The sequence below is a fragment of the Falco biarmicus genome, chromosome 4 (genome assembly GCF_023638135.1).
Source record: "Falco biarmicus isolate bFalBia1 chromosome 4, bFalBia1.pri, whole genome shotgun sequence".
Lineage (NCBI taxonomy): Eukaryota > Metazoa > Chordata > Aves > Falconiformes > Falconidae > Falco > Falco biarmicus.
In genome coordinates this window covers 44,504,096-44,513,524 of record NC_079291.1, presented here as the reverse complement: position 1 = coordinate 44,513,524, position 9,429 = coordinate 44,504,096, and the positions used below count along the sequence as shown (strand labels likewise).

Below are 9,429 nucleotides of genomic sequence, written 5' to 3'. Positions count from 1 at the left end.
AGCCAGGTCAGTCACCAGCCTCCGAGTTCCCGCCTTCCCGGCGGCGCCGCGCGCAGGATCAAACCGTCAGTTACCGGGGCGGAGGGAAGCGAGGGGCGAGCCATCCCCCCGGGCGGGGAGGGCCGGGCCGGGCAGGGCGGTGGGGGCCGCCGGCGCGGGAAGCGGCGCGGCTGGCGGGGGAAGGAGGCGGAGGCGGCGTGCGGCTGCAGCCAGGCCCCGGGGATGCCCAGGGCGAGGAGCAGGGACGGCCCCGCCGGACGCCCGCTGCCACCCGGGGGCGGTGAGGCAGCCCGTGCCCGGGGGCCGTCACCTCAGGGAAACGGCCGGAGCTAGGCTCCCCTGGCGCGGGTGGCAGGAAGGGACGGCTGGTGACAAAGGGTGGCGGGTTAGGAAGGCTGGCAGCGGGGCAGGCCGCAGGCAGTGCTGGGGCTGTGCCTGCCCTCCGGCCCCTGTGCAGAAGCAGAGGGTGCTTTGAGCCCAAGGGCATCCTGAACCCCCGTACCAGGGCGCTGCGCAGCCGAAGCCTTCCAGTGCCCTGGCCAAGGGGTGCTGGGGAGCTGCCGCCAAAAGTGGGGTACGCTGTAGCTGCCAGCCCCGTGGGGTGTCAGCGGGAGGATCCCATCCACGGGGACACTGCGCGTGGAACAGATTCTCAAGAGTATGTGTCATTGGGGTCATGTCCCTCACAATCGCCACCCAAAGATGCCTTCCTGGAGTACTGAAAATATTTTGCAAGGAGTTAAAAGAGTATACCACAAGCAGAAAAAAACTTTTACAAATTAGAATATAATTATAATTAAATAACCTAAATACTGTTATACACATTCAGTTAAATTGTAATTTAAATGATGACGTTATGGGCACATGGCATCTACATGTGGCTAAATTTGGCCTTTGGTATTGATATGTAACAGTTAAAAGAGCAAGAGATTGGTCAACTTTGGTGAGTTGGCAGGGGTTTACTAACCTTCCTACAATGTACTAAGGTCACTAGAACGTAGGGAAGAGACTTAGTTGCTACATATTTGAGGTCTGGGAGTTTAGATAAGGGGATGTAGAACCATAAGGGTATGTCATAAATAACTTTGGGCAACGATAAACGACTGCTACAAAGGAAGGTATATGTTTCCTTTAACTAAAGAACAGGATGGTGTCTGTCAGAACAGTAAGTTGTAAGTCAGCAGAAATGAACCGCCCGTGTGCAAGAGACCCCGGGTCGAAAGTTTATGCTGACAAAGACTTCGAGCCTTCATCAGAAGACCCCCGAGAAGACCCTCAAGGTGGCAGCACGGGTGCGTGAAGAGGCAGAAAAATACGTAAAACGTTTTGGGAAACAGTTTAAATATGTATTAGTTTTCTGGGAAATGTTATGCATATGTATTAGGTAGTATCATAAAAATACTGGGAATGGAGCTGAGGTGTGCATACGGGGAGGAGCGATCCCCTATGCACCCAGTGTTGCAAATAAAGAATACTTGCTTAATAACGACTCTGTTGTTACTGAGTTTTTATCTCAGAATCCTGGCTCAGCTGCACCTACCCCCCCGCTTCAGCCAGGAGTGCTGGAAGGCAAGGGTCTGGGAAACTCCAAATTTTGGTATCTATCTGGCGACGCAGATGGGACCCTCTTTGCTTGGCTGAAGGACCCACTGAGAACAGGGCTCCCTGGGGTGCCCCTGGGATTTCCCAGAGGGACCCCTCACTGGGATCACTGCGGGAGCAGACAAGGACCATCTTTGGGAAAGGTATTAATTTGTTTTCTAGTATTATCCCAGGATTTTGGATTTGGTTTTGGAAAGGTTAACCATTTGTAAAGCTTCCCGTAAAACACAAATTTTGTTTCCCATAGGAAAACCCAGTTGCTAGCACCAGTTTGGTATACATTTGATTTTGCTGACTTATTAGCATTTGACTTTGGAATCCCTTTTATAGTATTGATAATGGTAAAACAGTTTTGGATATGGTGTTTTCAACGGTAGTAGTTGTGTTATTTGTGTGATCTGTGTAGGTCTGTTATGTTTTTAAGTGTGCTAAGCGTGGCTGTGGGATCCTGTGTGTGTGTGAGACGTATGAATAGTATGAAGCAAGAGCGGAGCTCCGAGCCATGGTTCTGTTTTCCTGCAAGGGAGGCAGCCAGAGACGAGCAAAGTGAGTGGTGAATTTTAAAATTTAATATTAAAAATGGTGCTCAGCAGAGCATCGAAATTTTGAAGAAAAGCCCTTTAGGTTGTATTTTAGCCCATTGGAAAGATGTAGGAGGGATCCCAGGGGGATCTGTTAACAAAAAGACTTTGATCAAATATTGTAATCGGTGGTGGCCATTGGATACTTTAGATGATGGAGAAAAGTGGCCAAAAAAGTGGGACCACACGCTATAATACACTTTTACAATTAATATTGGTTTTAAGGAGGGAAGGAAAATGGGATGAGGTAGTAGTATATGCTGATAGGTTCTTCACCCTTAGAAATCATCCCAAGTGGCAGAGAGGTTGTGGAATCAGTCTCACACCACAAGATCCCCTGGGTTTAGCTTTGGAAAAGGAGAATAACCAACAAGGACCTAGAATGAAGAGGTGGTGTTCAGCCTGTAGTATTGGAGAGAGGTGTTTGAAATTAGAAAAATGGAAGGAGAGGGAACGTCAGGAGGTCAGCATAGAGGATTATGTATCACCAATGGCCCCAGCAGGACCAGCATCATCCCCAGACCCTTCTGAATTAGGGGATCTGGAGGAAGAAGAAGGGGCAGTGAGTGGACACTGGGAGGCAGCTAGTGGTGAAAATTTTGCTCCAATTACTGCCTGGACCAGGAGCAAAACTGATCCAAGCCCCTCTGAGACAGCCAATCGGACCAAATGGAAAGATGAGAATAAAGGCACCTTTTACCATAGCAGATTTAGATACTTGGAAATTAGCTGTGCAAAGCTATCAAGATGGTCCTTAGGGGTGGCAAAATGATTTGAGCTGATGGTTAAAAGCCAGGACCCCAACTGGGGAGATATTAGATGTGTTATTAGATGCACTGAGAGAAACTAAAAAAACAGCTGGTGTTAAAAAAAGCCCGTACCCATGTTAGGGCCCAAATTACTGTGCGTACTTTAGCCAGATGGGTGGAGAATCATACTCCAACCACAATGCCAGAGTGGGATTATGATGATCCAGCTGATTATGCTCTTTTAAAGAGTTACCAGAACTGGATAAAATTCGGATTGGAAAATGCAATACCATAAACGGTGAACTGGTCAGCTTAATATGCAATAAAACAGGGACCGTCAGAAACACCAATGGAATTTTTAGATAGAAAGAGGCAGGCCATGCAGAAATTCACTACTTTAGACCCCTCCTCTGAGGAGGGGAGGCAGCAGTTAACCGGTTTGGTTTTGGGAAAGTCTGCAGGGGATATTAGAAGGAAACTTAAGAAATAGGGGCACCAGATAACTGAAATACAGAAAAGTTATTGGAAGAAGCATCTTGAGTATATAGAAATAGGGATCAAGATGATAGAAAGAGACTAGGATGTACAATAGCCTTGGCCACAGTGGCTGCATTGGGACAAGTGGAAGCAGGTAAGGGAAATAGTTTAAGAGGATGAGGTAGTGGAAGAGGAGGTATAGCTGAAAGAGGTGGAAGACTGAACCCGTTCCCACTAGGACAGGACCAGTGTGCATACTGCAAAGAAACTGGGCACTGGAAGAATGCCTGTCCTAAGTTGAACACATCCCAAGAAGCAGTGGTTGCTGAATTGGAGTTAGACTGATGGGGACCTGGGGAACCTACCCTAGCAGATCCACTGGTCAAAGTAAATCTAGGGACCAAAGAAGATGAAATTGTTTAATACTGAATAAGATGCCCCTGTACCCACCAGGAATTCTAAGACTTAACTCCATTGGGTCATGAATATGTGACAGTTGTGGGGGCTACTGGCTGCCAAGAAAAAGCGTTTTTTTGTAAACCACTGAAATACAGATTAGGAAAGCAAATAGGCATACACAATTTTTTGTATGTGCCTAACTCTACTAAGTCTTTGTTAGGACGGGATTTATTGGAACAATTGGATGCAATGATAACTTTTAAAAACAGAGAAATTAAGTTAAAGGTTAGAGATAAAGATTTAATTGAAGTTTTAAGCCTATCATTGATACAGCTAGAAGTGGAGAAGGAAGAACGACGTGAACTAGAAGAAATTTCTAATCAGGTATGTCCAGGAGTATGGCTTCGGAAATTCCAGGTAAAGCCAAAAATTCTTTGCCTGTAGTGGTAGAAATAAAAAGGGTGGTGGGCCTGTCCTGTATAGATTAAACAATACCCCTTGAAAAGGGAAGACTAAAAAGGCATTAAAGAAATTATAGACAAACTTTTTAGAATATGGTTTATTAATAGAATGTGAATTGGAATATAATACCCCTATTTTGCCTATGAAGAAGCCAGGTGGGAAAAACTGTAGATTAATACAGGACTTGAGAGCTATCAATAAGATAACGGAAGACATTTACCCAGTAGTAGCTAAACCATATACATTGCTAACTAAATCAAATGATAAGCAAATACGGTTCACCATCATGGATTTGAAGGATGCCTTTTTCTGCTTGCCCCTGGCTAAAAAGAGTCAGAAGTTACTCGCATTTCAGTGGGAAAACGTGGAAGAAAAACTCAGTTAACTTGGACTGTGTTACCTCTGGGATTTAAGAGCAGTCCTACAATATTCGGAAACCAATTAGCAGGGGAACTTGAATTATGGAACCCACCCACTGAAACAGGGACCCTGTTACGGTATGTAGATGATTTATTAATAGCTACTGAAACCAAAGAGGAATGTATACAATGGACTGTTGATTTGTTGAACTTTTTGGGATGGAGCAGGTACCAAGTATCCAAACACAAGGCACAACTAATTCAAACTCGAGTGTCTTAGGATATGAAATAGCAGGAGGACAACACGAGCTGGGTGGTGTGGAAAGAAGCAATTTGCCAGACACCAGAACTGTCTACAGCCAAAGACCTGCGGATGTTCTTGGGTATGACTGGGTGGTGTTGGCTCTGGATATACAACTATGGACTTCTGCTTTTGCAGGTGATCCTCTACAAGAGAAGTGGAATGGACCCTATTGAGTTTTGTTGGCCACCTTTACTGCATGCAATCAAGATAAAGGAGGAACCTGCGTGGATATATTATTGACGGGTAAAGAAATCTCTGGAGACACAATGGACTGCCAAAAGGATCAGGGACACCTGTATAAAGTTATTCCGATCTTGATTGTAACAGCTGTAAGGATTTTAGAAACTGAAGCGTGGGTAAACAATACCCGTCTTCAAACATTGCAAATGATTGTTAATGCTACGAAGGCTAAGGAATGCTGGATATGTACCTCTCTTCCTACAGGAGGGCTGGTAACACCCCTGTATGGGGTGGCCTCTCAAAACTGGAATTATCTTGATGGCAAATGGCCTACCTGGCCAGACTTTTGGAAAAAGCCAGGCGATGGTGGAGGATATTGCCTATTTGATGATAAAACATATGAGTTGGGGCCCAGATTTGATTTACAAATATTAAACCTAACCACCACGGTATTTATGAAAAGTGATAATAACTGTCATTGGAAAGCTCGAAGCAAGACAGGAGGAGCATGTCCTGGAAACCCAGGGCAAAACACTTGTTCCCAGTCTGATGGGTGGAATGATTACTGGATAAATAGAACTACCGTCCACGTGGGAAATTGGAATGTTGATCAAATTGGAAATATAACTGTAATAGATTTTTGTAACAGCACCCAATTACAAGGTTATAATCCATCAGGACAAGATGCTAATTGGGCATACGGTTGGTGTAAAGCAGGGAGATTTTTGGGAGCAAATTTAACTGCGACACACGGGCCCTGTAAACTTCCTCAAGGATACTGGTGGTTATGTGGGGATGGGTTTAGCAGAAAGCAGCTTCCCCCAGGATGGTCAGGTATGTGCACCATAGGATATTTAACCACTCAAGATCAAATTTATAACCAGACGTCTCCTCCTCCAGGGATCTATCGTAATGTCTGGAGACGTATTAAGAGAGATGAAAACCCCATTGTTATAAGAAATATGGGATACCATAGTTTTGTTAGGTGGTTTATTCCATGGTTAGGAGTTAGTGAATTAGAAAAGGCAGCAGTGAACATGTCTGCAGAAATTGAACAAATGTTTAATTTAACAACAGATGCGATAAATAGATTGAACCAGGAAGTGAAATCTTTAAGTAAGGTGGTAATCCAGAATAGAATGGCCCTTGACTTAATTACGCTAAAGGAAGGAGGGGTATGCATGATAATAAATCAAAGTTGTTGTGTATACGTAGACCAAAGTAATCAAATTGAAACAGATATCAATAGGATATGGAACAAGGTTCAGATTTTACATAAAGTAAGCCAAGATGATACTTAGTGGGGTTTTGAAGAGGTTTGGAAGACGTTAATATCATGACTTCCAAACCTTCTATGGCTAAAAAAAATATTTGCTAGAACAGTAATATTAGTAATAATTACCTGTATCTTGATTCAGTGTACCTTTTGGTGTTGTAAACAATCATTGACTGGGTATGATGACATATTTAAAAAGAATAAGATAAGACATCAGGTATAAACAGGAAAATATTTTAAACAGACATTAAATGGAAATGGCTAAATATAAAATTTTGCAAAAGAATTTACAAAGGACAGAAAAAGGGGGCATTGATATATAATGGTTAAAAGAACAAGAGATTGGTCAACTTTGGTGAGTTGGCAGGGGTTTACTAACCTTCCTACAATGTACTAAGGTCAGTAGAATGTAGGGAAGAGACTTAGTTGCTACATATTTGAGGTCTGGGAGTTTAGATAAGGGGATGTAGAACCATAAGGGTATGTCATAAATAACTTTGGGCAACGATAAATGACTGCTACAAAGGAAGGTATATGTTTCCTTTAACTAAGGAACAGGATGGTGTCTGTCAGAACAGTAAAGTTGTAAGTCAGCAGAAATGAACCGCCCGTGTGCAAGAGACCCCGGGTCGAAAGTTTATGCTGACAAAGACTTCGAGCCTTCATCAGAAGACCCCCGAGAAGACCCTCAAGGTGGCAGCACGGGTGCGTGAAGAGGCAGAAAAATACGTAAAACGTTTTGGGAAACAGTTTAAATATGTATTAGTTTTCTGGGAAATGTTATGCATATGTATTAGGTAGTATCATAAAAATACTGGGAATGGAGCTGAGGTGTGCATACGGGGAGGAGCGATCCCCTATGCACCCAGTGTTGCAAATAAAGAATACTTGCTTAATAACGACTCTGTTGTTACTGAGTTTTTATCTCAGAATCCTGGCTCAGCTGCACCTAGCCTCCCGCTTCAGCCAGGAGTGCTGGAAGGCAAGGGGGCTGGGAAACTCCAAATTTTGGTATCAATATTCATCCTTTTGTATGCCTTCTGCTATTTTTTCCATGTGCTTTCCAATTATTTGGGGGGTTTAGTAGTTTCTTTCTCTCTTTCATCTGACTACTGTTCTTTGTTTCCTCACTCCAAGTGCCACACCAACTTACAGTGACTGGGGTAAGCACAGCCACAGTGCTGCCTCCCCCTGCCTTCGTGCATGTCTTCTGTTTCCCACTAGCACTCTCATGATGACAGTCATGCGGCTCAGTTAGCCCATGTGGCAGAAACCTCCCTCAACAACAACAACAAAAAGCTAAAAGGTGATGCATGTTTCCTTGGATCCACCCCACAAAGCTGTAGGCCCTCCCTTAGATGTGCTCAGGCTGCAGCAGAACACGCGCTGCCTGGCAGCAGTTTCATAACTGGCACAACGTGACATCAGCGTGTGATGTCACCAAAACAGATTCCTGCTCTCAGCTGGGCCCCTCTGCTGAAACTGCTGCTGACGAGACACAGCTAAACTAATGCTACCCTGTTAAATGACAAATACAGCTAATGGTAAATTGTATTTAATACCATTCTAGAAAGCTGATTTAAACATGTTTTCTACGTTTGCTCATTAAATTGCATCTGTTGCTGGGATCTGTGGGGCAGCAGCATGCCTTCACAAGTACAAGCAAGGCCTCCCCGTGCAGTGTCAGACAAGTGATGTATTTTAAAGCAAAACAAGGGCCTGATGATACTCATCTACTGTGTTGAGAGACCCATAGTTGTGCACTGACCACCACAGAGGTAGCTGTTTGCTGACATGGAGACTGCAACAGAAAAATTAAGATTGGCGTGAATGAATTATGCACAGCAGTGTATATGTGAAAGCAACATACAAGCAGTAAGGCAAGGGTTAAAAGAATGACCAGAGCAGTAAAACAGGTAAAATGCTGAGGATCCTCCTGTGTAAACTGACAGCTGAAGGCCTGTGCTCTGATAAGGCACTATCACAGATGATTTGTAAGAATGCCTGTGCTGTGGGAACAGGAGGATAACAAGGTCAGAGCACGCTAAAAATGCCACCCTTGTCCCTGCTGTCACAACAGGAAGGCAGAACATAGCCATGGAGATACCCAAAATAAGGAAACAAACAAAATGGGTAGCAAACCTGCCTAAGATTAAAGGAGGGTAGAAGTAATCAAGAATTGGAGGGAAGCAACAGATCGCATTATTCTCTTGATCATAAAAGACCTGCCCAGAAAGCAGTTTGTCATCACTAAGCCAGAGGACATCAAGAGACAGTAAGGACTCAACAGCGACAGTATGGACTGGACAGGTCACGTACTGTTGCACACAAGCCACCCTGGCTACACCATTTGGACGCTCGGCTCTTGGAACTTGCGAGTGTGAGAAAATGTGAGTGAAGCATATGAGAAAATGAGTATGTGGGGCCAAAATTAGGTGTTTGTTTCTAAGTAAGTATTACCTTCTTACTCTCTTCTTCACTCACTGTGCAAGAATCAACCACACAGAGTCGAGATACTTGTTTATTGCATGTCTCTGCAGAGGTGGGTGCTGGGTGGTAACTCCAGAAAGCCAGCACACCTCTCCACACAGCAGAACTTTTTATCCACTTTGAACAATTGTTCACTATGAAGTTTAGTCACAGTTAATTCTCACAAGCCCTATCGCCATTTACAGGTACAGCATTCTTGGTTTTCACCACACCTGTCCTGTGGGGAGGGGGCTTTCTTTAATCGAGGGTGGATCTTTTATTATGCTAATTAGGATAGTTCACACATAGTTCCCATAATTTTCTGTTTAGTCTCATTAACCATCTGGTTCTCTTTGAGCTTATCTTGTTTGTCTTGCCCCAGCTTGACGTACCTTCTCCCAAGGCCTCGTTTAACTGTTTGTAATTCTGTTTTTCACGACATTTGCTTTCCCCCCTTTTTTTTCATTTTTAAAGTAATTCTTCCATCAGTAGCAAGTATCAACCTACTCCTGAATTAGAAACCTGGATGACAAATTGAGTGGTTACTAGTCAAAGCTTTGACAGTTTGTCA

At 44.0% G+C, this 9,429-nt stretch overlaps 1 protein-coding gene across 1 annotated transcript; it reads left to right on the top strand.

The window, feature by feature from the left end:
• The first annotated feature begins 12 nt into the window (after positions 1-12).
• On the top strand, positions 13-7,291 carry LOC130147769 (syncytin-1-like). Its single transcript, XM_056335410.1, has 2 exons — positions 13-1,745; positions 5,069-7,291. The coding sequence occupies exon 2, from the start codon at positions 5,200-5,202 to the stop codon at positions 6,412-6,414; it is 1,215 nt and encodes a 404-aa protein (XP_056191385.1). The 5' UTR covers positions 13-1,745; positions 5,069-5,199; the 3' UTR covers positions 6,415-7,291.
• The last annotated feature ends 2,138 nt before the right edge of the window (positions 7,292-9,429 follow it).

Bases quoted from the DNA above. Each gene is read 5' to 3' on its own strand.
- LOC130147769 (XM_056335410.1), top strand. From the start codon at position 5,200: ATGGACTGCCAAAAGGATCAGGGACACCTGTATAAAGTTATTCCGATC.